General features: G+C 41.3%; 2 protein-coding genes across 3 annotated transcripts; both read right to left on the bottom strand.

Annotated features, from left to right (window-relative positions):
* Positions 1–724: 724 nt before the first annotated feature.
* Positions 725–7,410, bottom strand: MED7 (mediator complex subunit 7). 2 transcript variants are annotated; one of them, XM_025924125.2, is made up of 2 exons: positions 7,294–7,410; positions 725–2,029 (listed from the first exon to the last, which is right to left on the bottom strand). In XM_025924125.2, the coding sequence occupies exon 2, from the start codon at positions 2,010–2,012 to the stop codon at positions 1,311–1,313; it is 702 nt and encodes a 233-aa protein (XP_025779910.1). In that variant the 5' UTR covers positions 2,013–2,029; positions 7,294–7,410; the 3' UTR covers positions 725–1,310. The 2 variants fall into 2 exon arrangements, with proteins under 2 accessions (XP_025779910.1, XP_086558986.1); XM_086702860.1 differs by lacking the exon at positions 7,294–7,410 and adding an exon at positions 6,505–6,723.
* Positions 7,411–21,923: 14,513 nt separating this feature from the next.
* GARIN3 (golgi associated RAB2 interactor family member 3) lies at positions 21,924–24,998 on the bottom strand. The gene is made up of 2 exons (XM_025924867.2): positions 24,275–24,998; positions 21,924–23,482 (listed from the first exon to the last, which is right to left on the bottom strand). The coding sequence occupies exons 1-2, from the start codon at positions 24,893–24,895 to the stop codon at positions 22,298–22,300; spliced, it is 1,806 nt and encodes a 601-aa protein (XP_025780652.1). The 5' UTR covers positions 24,896–24,998; the 3' UTR covers positions 21,924–22,297.
* Between the last annotated feature and the right edge of the window lie 706 nt (positions 24,999–25,704).

Here is a 25,704-nt window from a genome sequence, read left to right on the forward strand (position 1 = left end):
AGTGTGTATGAGAACCTGAGAGCTTTTTAGACCACAGCTTTTTGGACCCTACCCATGGAGTTTGATTTAGTAGATTTAGGGTGAGGCCTGAGAATCTGCATTTCTAACAAGTACCCAAGTGATGTAATGCTGCTAGACAACACTTTGAGAACCACTGGCCTACATAAAAAGAAAGACCAGCAGAGAACTTCAGAAACAAAGAAGATTCTCCACCAAGCCCCTGGTGGAAGAGAGGGTGGAGGGCAGAAAAGTGCAGAAATAAAATTTCAGTGCTCAAAACAAGCTGACTTCTTGCTCCTGGTCAAATCAACTAGGGTGGGTGGGTGGATAATAAAAGAAGGGCTTAGTCTTAGTCACTCAAAGACCCAACTGACTGAACCTTTATCATCTTCAAGTGGCTTCCACAGTCATCCTAGGTGCAGCCATCCAACCAGCAGATGAGAAGGGAATGGAGGAACACGCCAAGAAATTTTTATGGAAATGGCCTGAATTCTTGTATCCATAATCCATTGCTAAGAACTTAGTCCCATGTGTAGACCCAAGAGGAGTGAAAAAATGTAGACCCTGGCAGGCAGCCACATCTTAAGGGAACAAGAATCTCCAGCACACAATCCAATAGTCTCTGCTATCAAATCCCCTTCCCAATGCAGGCTTCCAGCCTTATCAAGTCTTGAGCATAGCTTTAAGGAAAATGCATAGCTAATTAGACATTTACAAAAATGAATGTTTGTAACTAAAAGTGATCAAAGAATTTATTATCTGAGTAGAAAAAAATTATGAGACCTATCCAGGGTAGGGTCAAGTAGCTCAGATAGTGTGTTTACAGAAGCAGTAGAGAGGAAACACAAAACTGTTTTATAACTCTATGGGATTCCTCTCTTTTAGCATGTTATACTACTTTTTTAGAGATTAAGTAAAATAAATCTAAAGATTTCAGAATTTCACATTTATTCAGCTTGTTATCCTTTATTTATCGATCATTCTTAAAGCAAATGACAAATCTACTTTTCAAAGATGAAGGCCTGCTATTACTGAGGATATCTCCAACATTCTATGCAACTCCAAAACCAGGAATGTTTCACACAACTGCAGCACTCTGCTTTTTAAGGCGATTACCCTTAATGTATGCATACTCATTTGCCTATGTTTGTCATAAAGTGAAATGGCCTGTGACATCTCATGATTGATAAGGCTGGAGTCAAGCCATTTACATGACTTCTAGATATACCTCTTTTAAGACTCTCCAAGAGCAAATTAACCAATATACGCCATTTACTGAAAAGGGAAAAGAAAAAAAGAAGAAACGTCCTTCATGGTCTTTCATTCATTTCATCAATGAGGACACACAAGGCAGCATCTTTCTCTATAATCTGGTCTCTCCTATGACCTGAATTTTCTCTTTGCTGTTCATTCTGTCCAGTACAATTGTTGCTATCATCAGCATCCATTGGTTCAGTTTTTACTCTCATCCCTGCTTCTGAATGGGGCAAATCATCAGGCAAAGAAGCCAAGCAATTCTGAATCATCTCAATGACTCGCTCCAAGTGCTTTTGAAACCGTTCAGCTGTTTCAAGGCGTTGACGTTTCTGCACCTCCATCATGACTCTCAATGTTTCTCTTGCTTGGTGGGGTCGGTATTCATTTATGAGATGATGCACATGCACAAAAAGCAGCTTAAGATCTTCTAGCTTCTCTTCTCGTTTTATACTCCCAGGGCTTCTTATCAAGATATCTAAGAGGTCTAAGAAATTAATAAGAATAGACATATTGAGTTTTCTCAGTTCTTTCTTGTGATCAAACTGCATAGGATGAAGTCGTTCGATGCCCTGACTTTCTAAAGGGCGAATGATAAGATCATCACATTGGAACTGATTGCCAAACATCATATAACTGTCTTTTATTGGAGGTGGAGGCTTGGGAGCTAGGCCTTCCTGAATATTTTCATCTGTATATTCCTTGATGTACTGCATTGGAGGTGGCGGAAGGGCACTCACTTGTTGTGGCTCACCCATTGCGGAAGATCAAAAATCTATGGAAATAAACCAAAAATTTAGAGTAGAGCTACAAAACAAACCTGTCACATTGTATACTACAGAGTATTTTCCTTTTTTTTCCTTGGCAGTTTGGGGCCCAGGACAAAATGATCTCCTTAGTTTCTAGAACAACAGGGTAAGACTGCCATCTTTTTCTAATTAGCATTATATCTTCAATCATCCGATAATTTTTCTTTCTTTGCTTAAGGTTTTCATCAGCACAAAAAATGTGTAGTATATTTTCATCTTTAAATAAAATCTGGATTCCTCACCAGTTATTCCATTTCTCTACTCCTCTCTACAGCCAAATTACACACGCTGCATATTCATTTTTGTCATTATCCAATTTGGCCTCAACCTACTAACTCCACAAAAACCATTCATCAAGGTCATCAGCAATCACCAAACAAGCAAATCCAATGGATATTTTTCAAAGGTGATTTTACTCAATGATTCTTCAGCATTTTGTTCTTTTTCACCACACTTCCCTTCTCCCTTGGCTTCTGTGAGCCTACATTTATGTTTCTCTCCTACCTCACTGGCCACTCCCCGTCTAGCTCCTTCACTGCCTCTACTCCACCCAAATTTTAATGTTGGCATGCCTCAGAGGGTTGCTCTGGGGCCCTCTTCTCACTCTAAACTAGGGCATCACAAACTCAAGTGCCGAAGGGAAAAGGCAAGCAACGAAAACAGTGAAGCACTCTGGGGCAAGGATTCAGATGAATTAAGTACATGTATGCCAGCCAGATCTTAAAGCCTCCAGCCATTAGATTTCATGTGGGAATGAAAAATCATTGTTCCTCAGTTTCCTGATTTCTGAAACGAGGGCAAAAATCCAGATTTTATGCAGAATGTCTCGATTTTTAAATAGTGGTAACTAAGTCCAGAAATTGTCAAGTTCTGTGGGGTCAAAAAGAATTTATCTACAACAATCTTTGTGGTCTGCAGTTTTAGACCTCTGCTTTACAGTCTCCCTTGCGTAATCTCAGTCAATTCTACAGCCTTAAACACCAATTCTATCACTGGTTCTCAACCAAGGTCAATTTTGCCCACTAGGAGACATATGGCAAAATCTGGAGACATTTTTACTTGTCACAACTGGGGGATAGAGTGCTACTGGCATCTAATGGGTAGAGGCCAGGGATGCTGCTAAACCCTTACATGACAGCCCCCAACAAAGAACTATCCATCCCCAAATATCAATATATTGTGCCAAAGTGGAGAAACCCTGGTCTATGATTTAGGACTCTGTACTTTCTACCTCCAATGGAGACTGCCTCAGTTTCTTCTGAATGTCTCATAAAGCATTCAAAAAAAGAATTACCTCCTCTCCTTCCCATCACAAATTTATCAAGTCCTGCTGATTCCACACCTTCACTATCTCAAATTCATCAGTTCTGGCCAAACCACCATTCCTTCTTGCCAGGGATATAATGCCTTCCCCCAAGGATCCTTCCGCTTTCACTACTGTTCTTCCACATAATAGCCAGTATTAATTGTTTTCATCCCACATGCCTTCTCCTTCACTATATCCTAGCAGAACTGTCTTTAATCTACTATTTTTACACTATTCTTTAACTATACTATACTATTAACTATAACCTCTTCTTTCAGTCTTTCCACATGCTTTTCTTCCTGCTTCAGGCAGTAGCTTAAAATGTCACCTCTAAAGAAAAGCTTACTTAATTATTCATCAAAAGCAGATCCTACCTTCTTTTATTCTCTGAACCGGTATTTGATTTCTCTCCCTGAGCAAACTACAAGCTCCATAAGAGGAAGGACTCTCTATCATAGTTCTATATCCACAACCTTGTACACAGAAGTTTCATAAGCATTTGTTGAGCAGCTTCATCCATTTCAAGACAACTCCAAATCAATGGGAATTTGGAAGTAGGTACAAACATCTTTAATGTGTATTCACTCTTTTGGTTGTTTACGGTTTGTCTGATATAGGACAATGAGTATCCAGGGATGATGATTATGACAACAGATAATATATGAGACATACTACGTGCCAGATAGTTATAAGTACTTTTCTCGTGGTTGTGAGAAAAGCTGCTTCCGTTTTGGAGAGGAGACAATTGTGGCTCAGAAAGGTTGGACCACTTGTATAACGTCACCAAGTAGTAGAGGAAGGATCCAGAACCTAAAGACTTCAAACAGTACACCATACTATCTTTCTTTTTTTTTTTTTTTTTTTTTTTTTTCCCAACGTTTATTTATTTTTGGGACAGAGAGAGACAGAGCATGAACGGGGGAGGGGCAGAGAGAGAGGGAAACACAGAATCGGAAACAGGCTCCAGGCTCTGAGCCATCAGCCCAGAGCCCGACGCGGGGCTCGAACTCACGGACCGCGAGATCGTGACCTGGCTGAAGTCGGACGCTTAACCGACTGCGCCACCCAGGCGCCCCACCATACTATCTTTCAATGATAAACAAAAAACACTACCTCCATTATAGTGTTGCTTACAATCTATCAAGGAAAATAGATTTAAAAAAAAAAAAAACTCAATAACTAACTACAAGTTTTAAGGCTACTACAAAAGACCAACAGATCACACTACCAAAAAATAAATCTAAAAATTCCACACTGGAAAATATATCATAAGCAAAATTAAAAAATAATCCCATTCTTCTGGGAGAAAAACACAAGTCTAAAAAGGAGCAAATACTAGCAATTTTATTTTGACTTTTTAAAAACATATTTTCTCTGACTCCACCCCCACTAGAAGGAAAGCATTAGGACTTTAGGAACTGCCTGTCTTGTTCACAGCTCTACCCTCCAGCACTACAAGACCCTCAATAAAAGTCCAATGAATGAGATTTTTCAAAACCTGTGTTTTTTAAAAAACAGAAAAATAGACAAAAGAGGACAAGGAAAATGCAAATGCCGAATAAAGACAGGAAAGTATTCAGACTAGTACACTTTTAGAAGCAAATTTTAAGAATTTTCATCTAACAGACTATGAAGATTTCAAATAACCCATCGTTCAACAAATATCAGAACACCTTCTATGTTACAGCCACTGGCTTCCACAGAGGTCATACTCTCCTTTCTCTCATTTTCTTCAGTGCCATCCCAGTTTTAGAAGCAGCTCTTAGCTATTCTGGCCCCAGCGAAACCTGTTGGGGTGGAGGGGACCCACCTCAGTTCTCATAGAAGCCATCTTCACAACCACCACATAACACTCGTGGCTGGTGGGCCAGTACCACCCAAGAGAATATGGGGCAATTCTCATACACAAGTAACAGGAAACATACACATTTGGAACTTAATTTGGCAGTATCAAAATTTTAAATGCTGATATTCTCTGAAGCAACAATTCTACTTCTAAAAATTTATTCTACGCAAATATTGGCACAAGTACATAAACTTGTGTGTTAAGGGTGTTTAATGCAGCACTGTTTGAAGAGTATAATCCATGACTTCATCAATATGAGCGGTGGATAAGATATTCCTATGTAATATAAGACAGCCCTAAAGGAAAAAGGGGTGAAACTACACGGGCTTGGAAGGTTATAAACACTGTGTCTAAACACTGTGTACTGGGGGCGCCTGGGTGGCTCAGTCGGTTAAACATCCAATTTCGGCTCAGGTCATGATCTTGCGGTTTGTGACTTCGAGCCCCGCGTGGGGCTCTGTGCTGACAGCTCAGAGCCTGGAGCCTGTTTTGGATTCTATGTCTCCCTCTCTCTCTCTGCCCCTCCCCTGCTCATGCTGTCTCTCTCTCTCTCTCTCTCAAAAATAAACTTAAAAAAATACAATAAAACAAAAGACACTGTGTACTGTTTCACTTACAACACATGATAGCTGCAAACAGTAATAATCAACTTTTTAAAAACAAATATAAATTCAGACTTACAGAACGTTGTGTGAAAAGTACAAAGAACTTTCCATATTCTTCACCCAGATTCTCCAAATGTTAATAACATTTTCCCTCATTTGCCTTATTGGTTTCCCCCAATACTCTACCGCATACCCCCCAAACAAGAATGTTCCCTTATAACAAAATTATTACCAAAATTACAGAATTAGCATTGATCTGGTGCTTCAAAATCAATTTTAGACCGCCCAGGTTTCACCCCACTTAATCCGTTTTCCAAAGGCCAACCACATGACAGGTACGTTTTATATCCTTAGTCTTCCTAACAATTCTAAGAGTTAAGTACTACTGTCAGTTTCATTTTCGAGAGGAAGATCCCGAGTCTCACTGAGGTGAAGTGTTTGCACCAGATCAAAAGGCTAGCAAAAAGCACAGCAGGAATTCTTATCCTCGGTCCTTTTAGCTGCAAAGTAGCAGCTCTCTTAACTCAGTAAACGATGAATCTTTTAAATGTACAAAAGGAACCTGACATATTACAGACATTATTATTATTTCCCTATCATTCTCTACAATGAACTTTTCAAAGGCAACGTCTTTAGTAAAACCAGCGCCAAGCGTTACACACGGTTATCAGATTTAAGAACCACCTTCTAGTGTTTGCTCCACGCTGGGGGCTTGACCAAAAAAAGGAAGGTATTCCAGGGTCCCACCCCCCAGACATATGATTCATTTCGTCTACTGTGAATGGCACCGCGGCAATGTAGCTTTTAAAACATCCCCAGATGAGGGGCGCCTGACTCCGGCTCAGGTCATGATCTCACAGTTGGTGTGTTCCAGCCCCGCGTCAAACTCAGAACCTGCAGCCTGCTTCGGATTCTGTGTCTCCCTCTCTGTCTCTGCCCCTCCCCCGGCGCACACTCAGACTCTCTGAGAAATAAAAATATAAACCTCTCCAGATAAATGTGACCATTAGGCTTGGGATCGCCTCCCTTCTCCAACTCCCCCCCCCCCCCCCCACACACACACTCCCCCTTAACTCAGCCGATTGGACCGCCTCCCGGAGGAGGAATAGCTGCAAATAATACAGGGATGGTCATTCTCAAATGACACAGGCCGGAGACCAGAGGAGTCGCCAAGGCCATACAGGTTAGCAAAACAGCGGCGAAGGCCTAGAACTCTGGTCTCCCAACCTGCAGTCCGCCTCCGCCTCCCCATACGGAGGAAGGGAGCCCTGAGCCCGCCAGGCCCAGGGTTTCTTCCTCCCGGCTCCCCACCAGCAGCAGCGAGGCCGCACTCTCCGAGGCACCCGGGAGAGGAAGGGGACAGAGCATACCGCGCCAGGCCTCCCCCATTCCCAGGCCGCCCAGAGGAAGCCCCGAGGTCCGGAAGAAGAAATGCCCGCGGAATCGAGCCCCAAGCCGCCACCGCCCACTCACCTCAGCCCAGGGTTTACACTGGAGCCGCCTTCGCCTCCGCAACCGAAATCCGGCTTCCGGCCACCTCCTCCAGGAAGAAGCCACTGACACTGTCCCTTGATTGGCTGGAAGCTCTGTCTTTTAGCCGAGGCCCTAGTCCCGCCTCAGACCAGCGGCTTGCTAATGCGCCTGCGCATATATCCCCCCGTTCGGTGGTATAGTTGCCTGCGGGTTTAGGAGTGGGGGAGAATGTGTTGGTACTTTATGCCAGTGAAAGTAGCTGCTGGGAGCTCCATTCCTTTTTTTCCTTTTCTTTCCCTTTTTTTTAACATCTGAAATTAAACATCTCATCCATGTGCCTTATATAAAAGTTAGAAAATGCAGATAAGCAGGTATTTTTTAAAATTGTATCTACTGTAACCGCACCGTCGAAAATAACATTAAAAAATTGTGGTTGAACTCTATATGATTAATTTTTAATCTGGAAATATTTGTGAACACGATTGGGAATCAATAACATGTTCTCAATTTTCATTTCCTCACTGTCTATTCACATATGTTTTCATTTATCTAATTATATTTCCAGGTAACAGATTAACAGGTTAAAAAAGATATCAGTTAAAGATTCTTTTGGAGGTTATTTTCATAAGAAGTCACAAATTTATAAGTTTGTGGGAATCTCACAAGAGCAAATTGGACACACACACAAAAGGTTGTTATTCTGATAAAAGTTCTCAACTTTACCTCTTTAAGATTATTTGATTTCATTTTTTACAAAATTAGGGGGTTCCAAGTATATACAAGTGTAGAGAGAGCAGTGCGCTGGTCATCCACCCATTAGATCTAGACATTTCATTTCAACATGCGTCTCCAAAATAGATGGACTCTTATTTTCTTCCATAACCACAGAACCATTATTTCATCTAAAAATATATTAGTAACTATTTAAAATCATCAGAATCAAGACATTATTTGGATACCAATTATTTCAGGATCCAATAAGCCTTCATGACTGGCTGATGTTTCTTTTAATTACCTTTTAATCTAAAGGTTCTGTTAAGTAACAAAAATTCAACCCAGTAAATTTTAAAGATCTAATTGGCTTTATTAATATATTCATGAATTGGACAGAATCCCATCTAGCAAGTAAAGGAGAACTCCAAATATTTGTGTAAAATGGAAAGTTTTTATGCAAAAGAGGGTTGGTACAAGGAGGTCATTAGCAAAAGAGAGGATTGTTTCACACAAGGTCACATTCCCTTAGTGGGAAGAGCAGCAGCCTTATTGTGAAGATTACTTCATCTTTCTTTGGGAGTCTGGGGACAATGGAGAGGGTCCATGTGATAGATTAGCTCATTGGTGCTGACCAGAAAATTCCAGATTAATTGGATTACCATACCAAAATTCCACTCTTGAAAAGGTTGAAACTGCATTTAAGTCTTGGTTTGCTGTCCTGTGACACCTGACTCCACATTGGGCCTGTGGTTTTCTTTGTAATAGCCTTCCTTATCTCAATTGTCCCCCCATATCTATGTATTTGTTGAAGAAATCCATTCACTTGTGGGCACACCCCAATCAGACTTTCTCCCTGACTAAGGCCAATGTGGCCTACACCAGGGCCTATGGTGGCCATTCTTAGTCCTCATATTCCTCTGCCCTTAGCAACATTTGGCACCTTTGATCCTATGAATTTCCCAGGACTCCATTCTCACTTCTTAGTGGGATCTCATCCAGGTGATAATATCCAGGTGATATCCAGGCCTTGGCAACACACTTTTCTTTGTACTCAGACCCCCTTATCCAACAGTGTCACACATCTTTACTCAATTGCAAAGACTCAAATCTAAAGATTTATCTGTTAACTCCTCTTTCTCCCATACACCGTTGAAACTACCATACCTGACTTTTGTATTAGTTTTATTTAGAATAAGTACAAGTCCCAAATATAACCAATTTGCACCATTCCCACTGCTAGTTCATGCCACAGGACCGGAAACCAGACTTCCGAAATAGCCTCCTAAAGCTTTCCTTGCTCCTACTTTTGTCCTCTCTTAGCCTATTTATCACAGTCTTAACATATAAGACAGATCTGACCACTCCTCTATTCAAAATTCTGCAAGGTTTTCTATCACATTTACGGTAAAATATAATGTCCTCACACTGGCCTATATAAAGCTGTATAGAATCTAGTCCTTGGCTGCTTCCCCAGTATAATCTCCTACCGTTTTTTTCCATGCCCACTCTTCTCCAGTTACAGACCTTATTTCTTACCCTCAAATTGTCACCATAACTCCTGCCTCAGGACCATTGCATTTGCCTGCACCTCTCTTCTGCAGATATTTACGTGCCTCACTTTCTCACTTCATTCAGGTCTGTGGTCAAATGTGACCTCAGAGAGGTCTTTCCTGGTCACTATCTATAAAATAACAGGTTCCCTAATTATTCTCTTGGGGAATGACTCAGATCCCTTTAGTGTGCATTATCCTTTCTTCATAGAACTTATCATCATCTGATAACATATTACATAGTATATTTATTTATTTTCATTGTCTTTCTTCCCCACCAAAATACAAGTTTCAGGAGTGTAAGGCCTTTTTTTCATTCACTGCTACATTCTCAGCACCTATAATAATGACTGAAATTGACAAGTACTCAATGAACATTTATTGTGTAAGTAACAAAATGAATTTAATCATCATTTTAAAATGAATTCACAGTGTGACATTAATGGATAAACCATTAATGGATAAACATTAATGGATTAACCAGTCTATTTAGCCCCACTGTGTGAAATTACCTTCCTTTAAATTTTTGCTGTTATTAATACATTGGATGAACATCCTGGTGTGCATCTGTTTGTACACATGCTCATTTTTTTCCTTAAGATAAATTCCTGAAAATGGAATTGCTGGCCCAAAGGTACGGTGTCTTTCAGGTAGTAGCAGGACCAAGGCTAGAATCTAGAACTCTTGACTCTAAGTCTAGTGTTCTTTACAATAAACTACAAATAAATAATAGTATAAAATTCAAATTGTGAAACAGGCTAGTGACAATATAGCATGTAATAAATATTTATTTATGTGGCTATATTTTGAGAATCTGAAAGGAAAGTTTACTCCTTAAAGATGTCTTCTGCAGCTTGATGAGGAATATGTCCATTCAACAAATCGTTACTGTATGTCTGCTGGCCCAGGTACTGTTCAAGAAGGTAAAAAAGACAAAGCCTTGCCTTCTAATGGAGAGACGCATAGAGCAACAAGCCAACAAACAAGAATTTCAGATAGTGATAGGGCTATGGAGGAAAAAAATAATTCAAAACAATGTGATAGTTATGTGGTTTGGGGGGTAGTTACTTTATTGAGAGTGATCAGGGAAACCTCTCCCAGTGGTGACTTTGGAGCTAGGACATAAGCGATGACAAGGACACAACCATGCAAAGACTTGCAAGGTAGCAAATACAAAGAGCCCAAGGCTGCTGTGATCTTCCAGAGTTACAGAGACAGCACAAGGGGGCCCGCGTGCTGTATAACTAATGGGCATGGAAAGAATGGTAGGTGAGGGGAGGAAACAGGCAGAGGTCCATGGTACTGGCATCTTGCCTCTAGTAGCTAGGTACATTATAAAAAACATCATTATTTATCATTTGAGCCTAAATGGCAGCAAATATATTTTCTCTACCCTGTTGATTTTTTTAAGGTTAGTTTATTTAGAAATAATTTACATACAGTAAAATTAACTTCAGGTCAATTTCAGTTCGATGAGTTTTGATGAATATCTACTGTCATAGAACAACCACCACCAGAATTAAAATATAAAATATTTGTATCACCGCAAGCAATTCTTTTATGCCACGCTTTGTATTCAATCCCCTCTCTTCACCCCCAATGCCTAGTAACCATTGATCTTATTTCTGTTCATATGGCTTTGCCTTTTCCAGAATGTCATATAAATGCAATCCTATAATATGTAGATGCTTCACGTAAAAACCTTTGAGGTTCATTAGCATTGTTGAATGTATCAACAGTTTGTTCCTTTTTACAGGTGGAGAGTATTCTATTGTGTGGATGCACCATAATTCATTTGTTTACCAGTTGATGGACATTTGGGCTGTTTTCCTATAAACATTTATATACACATGCTTTCATTTATTTTGAATAACTACATAGGAATGGGATTGCTAGGCCTTATTATACTTACCTGTTTATCTGTGTAAGTGTCAAACAGTTTTCTAAAGAAGCTGTATCATTTTTCATGTCTGCTAGCAAACTATGAGGTTCACAGTTACCCTACATTTTCAACTGCACTTGGTATTTTCCTTTTAATTGTTATTTTTAATAGCTATGTAGTGTTTTAGTTTGTATTCCCCCAGTGTTGAATATCTTTTGTGCACTTATTTGCCACATGTATCTTCTTTGGTGAACTATCTGTTCAAATTTTTTGCCCATTTTTTAATTGGCTTCTTTGTTTTCTTAGTATTGCATTATAAGATCTCAGGGGCACACACACACACACCCAAGATACAAATCCTTTATCAGAAATGGGTTTTATAAATATTTCCTAATATTTTTTTCTTAATAGTGTCTTTCAAAGAACAGAAGTTTTTAGTTTTGATGAAGTACTATTTATCAACTGTTTTCTTTTTATGGTTCATACTTTGTCTACTCTATAAAGAAATCTTTACCTAACCCAAAGTCACAAAGATTTTTCCCATGTTTTCTTTTTTCTTTCTTTCTTTCTTTCTTTCTTTCTTTCTTTCTTTCTTTCTTTCTTTCTTTCTTCTTCTTCTTCTTCTTCTTCTTCTTCTTCTTCTTCTTTTCTTTTCCTTTTGTCTCTTTTTTTTTCTTTTTCTTTTCTTTTCTTTTTGCACATGGGAGTCCAACTGTTCCAGCACCACTTACCCTGATTTCCATTTTGTTGGTATTACTACCTCTATCATTAATAGACAAGTTCGTAAATAATAATCTCTGAGCTGATATTAGTCAATTACATTGTATCTTTGCTTGTTAATCATCCCAAGTAGAAGAAATGGAGGCTAGCAAATTAAATTTTTCATCTCCAGTCCCTTTTGCTTCCTGACATATGATTTTTATCAGCTCATATATATTGTTTAAACAATGCACTTTGGGTGAGAGTCATTGCTAAAGCATTGTTACCCTACAATCTGCTCTGTAGTTTCAATTTGTAATCACAGTTTTCATGTCGTTGTCTCACGGGTACTACAGACCTTATCACTAACAAAGATCTCAACACCCTAGACCTGCCTGTGACAAATGGGGAGTGGAGGATGCCCGCAGCTTGTTTTGCTTGCTACAACTTTCCATGGCAGCAGGGGGCAGCAGTAACCTTGAAATCTGGGAACTATCCCCAGTTTAGACTTCTACAACAGCAAGATTTCAGTGCCACATATGAGGTATCACTGAGGGACAATTTCAGTTAGCTCTTGCAGGCTGAAGAACTTAAAAAGGATTTAGAATCCTGCAAAAAGGCAGGTAAGCCCTTTTGAATTATTTGTTGTAGCTGTTACTGTGGTTAAAGTCTGCATTTACATTATTATGTGAGGTTTCACCAAGGAAAAAGTAGCCCTGCCATTATTGTAACTATTTTTAAATCATCACAAAGTCTACCCATTTCATTGGTTGCTAAATTTATTTCCTGCACACTCCCCAAAGAATCTGGGCTATAAACAACCTATTTAGGGTCCTTTTTAAGGTCCATCTCAAAAGTGACCTTCTCCAAAAGGTTTCTCCAAGTTTGCCCAAATAAAAATTACCTCTGTACCCTCTTTATAGCCTTGTTTCTGTACTTACCACACCTCTCTATCTTAAGTTGTAATTATCCACCTGCTTTATTTATGTGGTGAGAGCTTAGTTCCTGAGTTTTCGGGCATCAGCTCTGACATTCCCAGCATTGTCTCCCACATAGCCAGGGCTAAATACATTTCTGTTGAAAGATGAATATTGAACAAAAGCAGAAGAAAGAAGAAAAACTCCATGCTGTTACACACACATCGCAAGTGTGTAAAATTACAAGCTGCCTGCTGGTGTTTTTTTTTGGGGGGGGGGGGTGGGGAGACCCACAGGCAGGCTCCATGCCCAGTATGGAACTGATGTGGGGCTTGATCTCACTGTTGGTGAGACCATGACCTGAGCCAAAATCACAAGTCAGACGCTCAACTGACTGAGCCACCCAGGTGCCCTATGAACTGCCTGCTTTTGATATTACTTCCTATCAGGACTGGGACTAGGGTCAGGTGTGAGGCACTTGCTCAGATGCAACATTAAGGAAGGTGAGCAACACTCAATAATCAAGATAAATAATATTTAAGCGCAATACTTTAAAGATAAAAATTAAGGCAAAAAAACCCATAATGGATAAAATATTATAATTTTAAATAAGGACAAGATCAGTAGTCTACATATTACCATTTTAAAGAGGAGAGGCCTTTCTGTGGGACTCTGTCATTCAAAGATTGGAATTATTTTCCTAATGTCCTCTTATATTTTTAGAGTTTAATGTCACATCTGTATTCTAATAAACTTGTTCATTTGCCATTAAATATTGCACATCGACTAAGTGCCAGCTACTCTCCTAGAGGCTGTAGGCATAGTGGTCCAACCCACTGCAAGTCCAGAAGCTGCTTCTCTGTAGTTACCTGAGAAGGTCTTTACCCACTTGATTCTATCTATTTCAGGTACAGAATGAGGTCTTAGAACCTTGGGCCTCCAAAGGACAGATACATATTTTATTACTTCAGACCTCCACGGGGATCCTGTGTCCTATATACAGTAAAACCTTGGATTGTGAATAACTTGCTCTGCGAGTGTTCTGCAAGATGAGCAAACATTTCTAATAAATTTTAACTGGATAAATGATAAATTTTCTTGCAATACAAGTAGTACGTGATGCTGAACATCACATGATCACAACTGAGCCAATGGTTCTCTCTCTCTCTCTCTCTCTCTCTCTCTCTCTCTCTCACTGTGGGATTGTGGGTGATCATCTCCCATGCACAGATGCTCAGTCTCAGGCCGTGGTGTTTGGCAGAAATCAGTGATTTTTCAGAATGTTGGAAGGTGCCCACAACCGGCACTAGTGTATTTTTTGACATTTCAAAGCACCTGTGGACAGTCCTTTGCTTTTCCACACAGGAATAAGCTTAGGGATGCTTTGCTTCATTCTAGGTCAGGCTGCCTGTAGAGACCCTTTTCTCTGCTGCCTTATTGCCAGTTACATTAAATACAGTTTATGACAAGAGTTTATTAAGACTGTATTGTAGTCAGTATCTGTTGAGCATATACAATGGCCCCCATGCAGAAAAAGGTTGAAAAGAAAGGTGGTAAGAAGGAGATGATTGCAGTGGAAGTTAAGAAGGAAATCATGGAGAAGTAGGAACAATGTACGCGAGTGGCCAAAATTGCAAGATTTTGGAAGTCTATGTCTGCATCTCATCTGCAGAAGAGGAGGAGAAAAAGGCAGAGGAATCCTTCACTTCAAATGAGATTGGGGAGATGTGTAAAAGGTGGGAAACAGTGCAAAATTTTGCAGAAAAGCACCACCTGAATAAGGCTATAGCAGTGTGAGCGATGAATCTGTTTAATGACAATGCAATATCATGTTTCTGCAAAATCCTCAAAAGGAAGCAAAAGTAAGTGTCATTTTCCTTATTAAAGTTGCATGAAAAGAAAAAGATTTCATTGACCCAATAGACAGCAGTGATTCTGTTAGTGATAGTGAAAATCATCCTACATAATAACCCTCCTCTCTCGTCTCCCTCACACGAGACATGAAGGTTTTCAAAGGTAAGGGCAGGTTAATTTATTTTTCTTTATATTGTGTATTTTCTTTATTATTTTGTATTATATTACAGTATTGTAATCACTTCTATATTAATATTTTTGGGTTGTGAAACGAATCATCTGAGTTTCCATTATTTCTGATGAGGAAATTCTCTTTAATATACAAATGCTTTGGATTACAAGCATGTTACCAGAATGAATTATGCTCGCAAACCAAGATTTTACTGTATGCAGGTTCCAGTCTTTGTGACTTATGTAGGATTTGGCTATCTTCCTTCTGAATCTACTGTCCTTTGTCCCCTTATCATCTTCCCCCAGCTCTCACACCTGAGTCCCAATTTGTCTTCCGACATATGTTAAACTGGGCTGTGGAACCCTGCAATTGAATCAGAGTCAAGTAGAGTAAACTCTGGCCTGAGAGTCAAAAGACCAGAGCTCAACCAGTCTGGTGGATAACCTGGGGCAAGCCATATCTCCTCTCAGCACAATGAGAATCTCAAGCAGAATCCGTAGCCTCTAAGTCATGGAAATGCTTTCCAGGTGCCCAATGAGGCAATGAGCTCGTTCACTCCAGAGCGCCTCAACATTCATCTCTTTGTTTATGATGTTCCATTTAAGATTTCATATAAAAAAAGATTTTAAAGGACAAATTGTACCAAAAGTTTGGAAATCACTGGATCATATGGTCTCTAAGTTTGTTGTTTTTGTTGTTTATTCTCAAGTTAGTTAACATACAGTGCAGCCTTGGCTTCAGGAGTAGAACCCACTGATTCATATCTTACATCTGACACCCAGTGCTCATCCCAAAAAGTACTCTCCTTAATGTCCATCACCCATTTAACATCCCCCCATCCACCCTCATTTTGTTCTGTGTATTTAAGAGTCTCCTACGGTTTTCCTCCCTCTGTTTTTATCTTATTTTCCTTCCCTTCCCCATGTTCATCTGTTAAATTTCTGAAATTTCCACATATGAGTGGAAGTTATTTTAAAGATTTGACATTTATTAGTTCTGTTGGTATCACCCTGTGTATGTATTGTTGAGTATATGCAACTTAAAGAAAGCAATCTTACACATTTCAAAATGCATGTGAAGAGTCGTGTCCACTGGGAAAAAATGCTTTTCTTTCCAGGGTTCAGGAGAAAGCTCTGTAAGTCCAATTTTTAAATAGACTGTATTTTTTAGAGCTTTCATATTCAAAGGTTTAGAGTTTTAGTCTCATAGCAAAATTGAGTGGAAAGTGTAGAGTTCCTATGTAACCCCTTTCCCCATCCACTCATAGCTTCCCCTACCATCTACATTCCCCACCAGACTGGTACCTCTGCTACAACTGATGAACCAATATTGACACGCCATATTACACAAAGTCCATAGCTTACATTGGGGTTCACTCTTGATGTTATAGGTCTATGGGTTTCGATAAATATATAATGACATATATCTACCATTAGAGTATCATATAGAAGTCTTACTGCCCTAGGGTGCCTGGGTAGATCAGTTGGTTAAGTGTCTGGCTCTTGATTTTGGCCTGGACCGTGATCTCACAGTTCATGGGATCAAGCCCCACATTGGCACTGACAGTGTGGAGCCTGCTTGGGATTCTCTCTCTCCCTCTCTGCCTCTGCCCCCTCCCCCACTCACATGCATGCACACATGTGCTCTCTCTCTCTCTCTCTCAAAATAAATAAATACACTTAAAAAAGAGAATAAGTTTTGCTGCCCTAAAAATTCCCTGAACTTAACCTATTTATCTCTCCCTCCCCCATACCTCTGGCAACCACTAATCTTTTTACTGTCTCCCTAGTTTCACCTTTTCCAAAGTGTCATATAGTTGGAATCATATATTATGTAGCCTTTTAGATTGGCTTCTTTCAATTACTAATACGTATTTAAGTTTCCTTCATGTCTTTTCATAGTTTGATAGCTCATTTCCTTATATTGCTGAATAATATTCCATTGTTTGGATGTACCAGAGTTTATCTCTCCACTTACCTACCGAAAATCACCTTGGTTGCTTCCAAGTTTAGGCAATTATAAATAAAGCTTCTATCCGTGTGCAGGTTTGTGTGGACATGTTTTCAACTCCTTTGGGTAAAACCAAGGAGCACAGTTCTGGGTCATATGATAAGAGTATGTTTGGGGCACCTGAGTAGCTCAGTCAGTTAAGCGTCCAACTTTGGCTCAGATCATGATCTCATGGTTCATGAGTTCAAGCCCCACGTTGGGGTCTCTGTTGTCAGTGTGGAGCCTGCTTGGAATTCTCTGTCTCCCTCTCTCTGCCCCTTCCCCACTCGCTCTCTCTCTCTCTCTCTCAAAATTAAGTAAATAAAAACTTTTTAAATAAACACATAAATATATAAATAAATACAGTGTGAGATCCTTCTGGTTCTCAGCATGACAAGGTATGTTTTGGTGGAAGCCCGGATGCTTTTGTATTATGTTAGGAGACTCTGGGTCTGATTTAAACTTCTTTTAACAGCCTTCCTCTAACACTACTCCAGCAAGGGAATGGTGGGGTGGGAGAGGGGCACCATCTTGTTATGAATATAGAAGTCCAGGTGTCCTACTTGGCCTCAGTTCACATGCCAGAGATAGGAAGTGCTTCTCATTACTTTCTGGCAAGGTGAGATTTCCAGCTCCCTACATGGTCTTCAGTGATATGGGAATGAGTGGGGAGGGACTTCTTTACCAGCTGGCTGGATAAAAGTCAGAGCTCCTAACTTGCCATTCTCTGACACCACCCAGTGGGAATATTGGATGCTTTGTTACAGCCTCATGAGGATGTTAGTCTAGACTCTCCACTTGATCCTTGCTTGCATGGGTTGTGGGGGGTCAGGAGCATGGATTTTTCTGTGATGTTTAGCTGAGTAGTTCTTGTCCAAAAGCTGTCTTTCTTGGCTGCACTTTTACTGGTCTTTTGGCTAGAGAGATAAAAGCTTTTGTTGGGACTTTTTTCCAGGATTACCAGCTTCCTCTGCAGCTCCAAACCTGGAATGTATAAGGCAAAAAGAAACTCAGGGAACACACCACCATGTTGTTCCTCATTTCCTGCAGTCCTTGGCTGTTCTGTCTTCTTCTCTCCACATTTCAGAGTCTTCAGAGTCTTCACTTCCAATGAAAGGAATGGGGAAAAATGTGTCTCCTCCATCTTTCTGGAAGCATAAGTCTAACGGGTCCATTTTTTTAGTAAGCAATGAATTATTAAGACAATCAATGGGATGTTTCCTTTTTCATATCTACATATTCTAAAACCTCTAAAATGGAAACAATTTTACAATAAGGAAATGTGTTTCATTTAAAAAATTTTTTTAATGTTTTATTTATTTTTGACAGAGAGAGAGAGACAGAGCATGAGCAGGGGAGGGTCAGAGAGAGAGAGACACACAGAATCCAAAGCAGGCTCCAGGCTCTGAGCCATCAGCACAGAGCCCGATGCTGGGCTCGAACTCACAGACTGCGAGATCATGACCTGAGCCGAAATCGGACGCTCAACCGACTGAGCCACCCAGGCACCCCATGTTTAAATTATTTAAATTCAAAGCCATGTATAGTGTATTATACCCTTATTGGCTATCACCAACAACAAGGTTTGTGGAGTCCGGGAAGGAGATCACAGCACATCACACTAACACAGTGTCACAGGCTGTTCTCCAAGAGGCAGATTTGGAAATGGCATTTTATGAGAGGGTTGTTAAGGAGTGACCCTAGGACCGGCACCTGTGGAAGGAAAGGATGGAAGCAGGAGGCACCTAGGGTGAAACCAAGCTGCGATGCTGGCCCCATGGGAAGCTCTTGAGCTAGAATAGCACTTGAGACATGGTCTGCCTTGGGATAAAATGGCCAGATATTCACACTCCATATCAATCGTTTTTTCTTGTGTGCTCTGGGAAGTGTTACCTTGGGTGAGGGAGTTCTCTGAAGGAGAGACAATTTCCAGACCCACTAAAGGCTGTCCATGGGCAGGACTACCAGCAGCCAGGGCTACCAGTCCTTCATTGGAGGAATGACTACCCCACGTGGATATTTCAAATGGAAGTGTACCTTTCAAAACACCCCCTCCAGTCTCTTCATTTTATGGATCCTGTGGCAGAAGATAGGAAGTGACCTAAGGTCACATATCAACAACCTCCTCCCCCAAAATTTCTCTTCATAGCAACGATAGTGCCCTTTACAAAGTGCAAATTTGATGAAGCCACCTCCTTATTTAAAACATTTCAGTGACTTGCCATTACTCTAAGGTCAGAAGTTAAAATCCTTCACATGACCACAAAGCATCGTGTGTCCTATTCCCACTGTGCTCTCCAGCATCTCTCTTAACACTTTCATCCTGCCAATCATGACACTGCCTTCAATATTTTGAGGCACTTGCTTCTTCCCACCGTAGCACATCTTCTGTCTGGAGGACTCCATTTGATCACAACAACCCCATGAATGACCTTATTCTGCTGTTGGCCAAAGATTCCTTTTCCATCTTTTGTATGTGTGTGTAGGTACCAGACTTCTAGTTTGGGACGCTAGTTAGTAATCAACCATCTGCTGCTTCATAGCCCTTACAGCAGCAGAATTGTCATGGTGATGAATATTGCTATCAAAAATATTGGCTCTATCTGGTAAGATGTATTGACTTGATGTCCCAGTTGATATCTCCCCCAGGAGGAAGAGACCTGTTGCTTTGAAATACGTATTTACGCGTGAGTGTTTTGATGAACCGTCAAGATAGAAAAGGAAATGCAGAGAAAGTGCCGGGCAGAGCATGTTGTGGTGTGCAAGTCCCAGCCTCTACTTTACTTCGGTGGCATTTGTGTAAATCATGGGTCGGCTCAGCTAACACCCTGCATGGTATACAGATAAGGTTTGTATTAAGAAAGGCTTTGGAGGTGTAGGAGTAGGAATGCGGAATGCAGTCTTGTAGAACAAGACTAAAAGAAGGACAAAAGACAAAGCTATGGTCCACAGAATCATGAGATTAAGACATTTGTATCTACGATAATTCAGCCTCTGGCATAGCATAAATTTGGGACTCTGAGTGCAAGGCTTTGGAATGTGTTCCCCTTTATCTCTCTCCTGTACCCCATACCCTCTCATATTCCCAGGAAGCCTCTCCAAAGCCCCTTTCAGGTCTTTGAGGACATGCTTCTCTCTCTCCTTCTACTTGTACACACTGCTTCAAGAGTCAATGCCAAGGATACCTTAATCCCCAGCATCTATTGGTCTTAGTATATCAGAAATCACAAGAACCACCCACCAGAGCGACTGGAGAGGACTAAAGTCGCTGATAGTCCCAAGCCACCACTCCTGCCGGAGTACCTTGTCTCTCATCTCCCCCACCTCTGCCACACACATTTGTTCTACATACACTGGGGACAATATCCCCAAGTTTTACTGAAATCCCAGCTTCCAACCTAGTAGACACTATTGTTGGACAGAAAAATGCAAAGGCCGGGTGGATAACCTCCAGGCTTACACCAATATATATGATTCTCAGAATCATTTTTCTCAAATCAAACTTTTATCATTAACAATTTAATTATTTTCATAGGCTTGTGAAATCTATTTACAGCTTTTTTTTAATTGAAAAGACAATGTAATTCCTTTTTTACAATAGGCATTTTTTAAATATATACTCTCACTTCTAATGTAAGATGATTTTTTTATTTTGGGACTTATTTTCCACTTGCATGCATAATTTACACAGTTCATTTGTACATGGCATTTTAAATTATTCTATTATTTCTTAACAATATATCTAAACCTTATCAATGTTCCTGAATTTTGAGTATTTGTGTTGCTTAGAATTTTTATTTTATACTGACTGAAAATTATCTTTCAGATTTAGATATTTTGTTGTCTATCTCTCTTGTGTCTATATTAAAAGGAAAGTGTTAATGAAATAAATTTGTTAAGGTATTCCTAAGGCAGGGACTGCTATCTAGCTGACAACAATTTAAAAACCATCCTAATTTTAGAGATGTTAAAATTAAAAAAGATTCAATAATAAATTACCATGGACACTGTCCTTTGCTTGATAGAACAATCCCCACTCTGTTGAAGCTCTTTGTGCCTCCCAGGTCATCCCTCTCAGCTTTTCACCCTATAGACACCTACTGTTTGGAATGTGGTGTGTAACTGGTTTCTTGTTTTTCTTCACACTTTTAATATGTATTCCCAAACATATTGTTTGATCTTGTTTTTGAACTGTTCTATAAATGGAACTACATCATATGCATTTTTCTATTGCTTCTATTATTCAACATTGTGTGAGATTCATACATGCTAACATGAATAGATGCTATTCATTTTCAGTATTGTATAACATGCACTGTAGTCAGTACCACGATTTATAGATCCTCCTATTTGATAAACATTTGTACTGTTTCCAGGGTTTTGCTATCACAACTTGTTTTACTGTAAACATTTTCCTAGTTCTCTGCTGGAAAACATATTTAAGAGTTTCTCCAAAGTATATACCTAGGAGGAAGAATTGTTAAGATTGGATCTGGGGTGGGCAAAACTTTTCTGTAAGGAGCCAGATATTAAATATTTCAGATTATTTGGGCCATATGATCTCTCTTGTAACTTTTCAGATCTGCCATTTTAATGAGAGAGTAGCCATAGGCAATATACAGATGAATGGCTATGGCTATGTTCCAATAAAACTTTATTTACAAAACCAGGCGGTTAGCAAGATTTGGCCCTCAGGCTGCCAATTCCTGATCTAGATGATAAACTTCTCATTCTGATTACCTAAAAATGCTGCTATACCCTCCTTTACCTCCCAATTATCCCAAGGAGACAAGAGTTCTGTCTTTAGTCTATGGAATGGACTGAATGTCCATGTTCAGGTACCTGCGGGGAGGAGAAAGAAGGGCATAGGGACATAGTGGTGGTGATGCTTTCCAACCCATAGTCTGTGGCTTGTAGCCATAGTCTTGGGGAAACCAAAGGCAGAAAGAGGTTGAGGCAAAGCATGGCTCTCAGTTTGGCTCTGCTGGTTATGGGTGGGAGGTCAGGTTCTGTTTGACTGGATGCTGGGGTCTCAGGCTGCAGCATAGTTCACATCACAGAAGCCAATGTGAAGTCACTACCAGGCTAGGGGATATAGACATTCAAACAAGATAGCATTTCTTTTGGAGTTGCATGGTTTCCTTTATTAGAGAAAGCTGGAATTGACTCTCTAGGGATGTTTCCCCGAGGCTGGGTCTCCACTGCAGCTTCCTGTCCGGTCTCCTATTTAAATAGATTTGGCTTCAAAGATTATTGTCTCCATTGTCTCAGATGTCAGGGTACTACAGATATCCTCCTGGCCATCCTGGGCTTTCTCTATCTTGGCCTCTATGTTGTGCTTCTCTACGGTCTTAGCCACGAAGTCTAACTCCCTATTGTGTGTTGTGGCTGCCGCTTTTGAACCAGAAATGACTTTCAAGCTCTTGAAGAAAGAGCCAATTTTACTGGATTTCTTACTTACAGTACCTGAACTGTTTGCAGATTTTATCTTCCCCAATTTGTGAGCTGTCCTTGACTCCTTTGCCACAGAGCTGCCACTCTTGTGAGAGTGGTGTCCTCTCTTTCTTACATGGCTCTGCCCTTTCTCCTTTTTGTCATCTCTTTTGTCATGGCTGGATAAGGACCGGTGGGAGGATGATTTCTGGGTCGACTTGTTCCCTCCCGTCCTGTGGTGACTTTCACCTGTCCTGTGGTGATGGGAACTTTTCCTACTGGAAGTTCTATCTTTCTTTTCTCTTCTTTCTTTTTTTCCCTTCCGGGTTTCAGCACTGGGCTGGGAGACCTTCTGGCTTCCATCCCGTTCACACATGTAGCCTTCACTCTGCAAGGTTGAGACGAGGGGTGCTGCTACTGGGTCTTTCCCAGTAGGTGTGCCAGTCATCACTGCACCTGCAAACACCACACTCATGCTGCTCGCTGAGGAGAGATTGGCACTTCCTGTCGTTACTGTGGAATTACCTACCGAGGATGTGCTTGCAGCGCCCAAGGCCACGTTCGTACCCTCTGAGGATATAGTGACAACACCTGCAATGGCCTTGTTGGATCCACTTTCTCCCGGACATTTGGCGGCGGCTCCAGCCAGGGCCACTGTGTTTACCTGGCCTGGACCTATAGCCTTGGTTGCCGATATGCTCTGAGCACCGGAGGAAGGCCTCGTTCCTGCCCCTGCCACTGCTAAGCCTGTGGTAGCACTCGTTGCTGTCCCTGCTACTGCCATGCCTGTGGCTGACCTGGATGCTGCTCCTTCAGTAGCCCCTGAAGTCTTCAGGACCGCAGGTGAACCAGGCATTCTGTGGTGGGCATGATGGATTCCCTCTCCCCCAGCATAACCAGAAGAGGTGGCTCTAGACACCTCATGAGGCTTGTGAAGCCTAAACTCATCCCGATCCCCTTCTCCATGGAGCTCCGGGGTCTGTGTCAGGGGAGGAGAAACAGGTGAGAGAGATGACAAACTGAGACTAGAACTTTCTACTTCTTTCTCAACCTGGAACTGAACAACCCAAGGGCTTATAATTGGAAAGACCTTCAAAATTATCAAGTCTATGCTCCCACTTGATGAAAGAGCCCATCTACAGCACCCCTGTCAAATGGTCACTTGGTTTTGCTCAACACTCCCAGCACCAGGGGAAGCGCTCATACAGTTCCCCATCTTCATGTATTTTTATTTTATATACATGGGTTTATATCTCTGCAGGACAGGTTCCTAGAAGTAGGGTTTCCTGGGCCAAGGAATCCACACATTTCACATTGTAGTGGCTGCTAAAATTGTGCATGTGCAGACACACATGGGTTGTCCTGATTTTAATCAGTACATGGTAGTCACAGGGATACAGAAGAAAGCACTTCCTAATTGTTAACAGTGTTCCACAGCTGATGAGACTAACTGGGTTGGGGAAGTGTTGAAGAAGAGATTAGACAATCAAGATGCTGTGGAAGGAATTAACAACCTTGGGTATGAGACCAGAACAGCTGCTAGCTAAGGTCTCTCGGAAAGTCAGCCCCATGGGACAATTTTGAGATGCGCTCAGGAGCTCCCCCAGTGTGGTAAGTCCTGTAGTGGTGGCTCATTTGACTGTGTGCCTATTCAAGTGGAATGTGTTTCCCAGGTGAGCCTCAGAGAGCACCAGAGGTTTTGTAGGACTAGCTTTCAGCTACTCTGCCAAAGCCCCCTGCCTCACTTGCTTGAGTCTCTGTTGATGCTTACCACTAGGCTTTTGTCATCCTCTAAGGTGGCTTCATCCCCAGTTCGCAGTGTCGGGGTACTGCTGCAGCTATCCACTGGTGGTCTCAGGAGATAGACAAGTTTTTCCCAGTAGCAAAATAGGTCTTCTCGTGCATCTGAAGAGGGGCACAGCTGCAGATAGAAAGTGCGGCCAGTGGCCAGCTTTAGGCGCAGCTGCTGTTTCTCGCGATCATGAATGGAGATCTTGACAAACTTTAAAGGAAGTAGCCTGGTGAGCTCTAGGGTCTTCATGGGCTTGCGACCTCTCCCCTTGGTGGTCCGGGCGTGTCTGGCATGCTCCTCACAGACTTTTGTTGGTCGAGCCAGTAGCATGACATCAGGTAAAGGAAGGATGGGGCTGGTGGATGCAATGCCCACAGTCACCATTCGGACACGGTTGTGTACATCAATCACCTCTCCTTTTTTGCTGATCTGAATAAAGTCGCTTTCAAACATAGGTGCGTATTTGAAAATGTCATACTCTCCTCCCTTGTACAGTTGTCGTTGCAGTTCCCCCATGGAGGTATTGAACACGCCCATTGAACGGTAGCTGTGGGCCGTGTAATAAGGTAACAAATACTCGCTGCTCACGGTTCTCTTCATTTGAGACAGCTCCACCAGCCACAAATCGAGTCCTCGAGAGAGAGAGGGAGTGAAGGCAACTGCCCATCTCCCTACAGGGCTCTGCCTAAATCTCTTCCCACCACCGCATTTATCCTCCAGTCCTTTGTGACCTGTCTTCATCACACACCCCTTTGTCCCAGCCTCTAAGCAGTCACCCCCTTGATGCAGGGTCACCAGTCTCCCCCCACCCCCCACTCCCCACCCCAAACCAACCACCACCTCACCAGGGAACAGGCTGACCCTACCAGGATGTAGATGTGTGTAGACCAGATATTCTTTTTAATCAAGATATTGGGATACGTGATTTATGAAACAATTCTGCTTTTGTAAATATCTGGGTGGTTTCCAGCTTCATTGTTGTTACAGATATCCTTATAATGATCATCTTCCTGCAAGTATAGTTATACATCTGCTAAATTATGTCCTAAGGATAAAATCCTGGAAGTGGACCCTGTGCTTGCTAAGGGCAGGGATCTTGTTGGGATTGCCATTCTGCATGTCCCCAGTGCATAGCACAGTGCTGACAGACACTGGAAAGTAGTTGCTGAGTAAATCGTCGAAGGGGCTACTGCTACCTGTTAGAAACAGAGTTCCAATTACACGGTGGTTTCCAGGGTACGAAGGCTTTTCTCACCCATTTTCTCATATGAAGGAGGTGAAATTTGAAAACCATTGTTTTACAGTGATGAAGGCTCAGGATTATCTTGCTCAGTGTCAGAATGCAGAGCTGGATTCCATCCCAGTACTTGTGACTCAGGTCAGGACTTTTTCCTCTGCCTCAAGCAGCA

Source organism: Puma concolor, chromosome A1 (assembly GCF_028749965.1).
Source record: "Puma concolor isolate L17-30 chromosome A1, mPumCon1.1.hap2, whole genome shotgun sequence".
Taxonomy (NCBI): domain Eukaryota; kingdom Metazoa; phylum Chordata; class Mammalia; order Carnivora; family Felidae; genus Puma; species Puma concolor.

Bases quoted from the DNA above. Each gene is read 5' to 3' on its own strand.
- GARIN3 (XM_025924867.2), bottom strand. From the start codon at position 24,895: ATGAAGAGAACCGTGAGCAGCGAGTATTTGTTACCTTATTACACGGCC. The intron at 23,483-24,274 runs GTAAGCATCAAC...CCCCTGACACAG, and splicing joins AGGATGACAAAAGCCTAGTG to ACCCCGGAGCTCCATGGAGA.
- MED7 (XM_025924125.2), bottom strand. From the start codon at position 2,012: ATGGGTGAGCCACAACAAGTGAGTGCCCTTCCGCCACCTCCAATGCAG.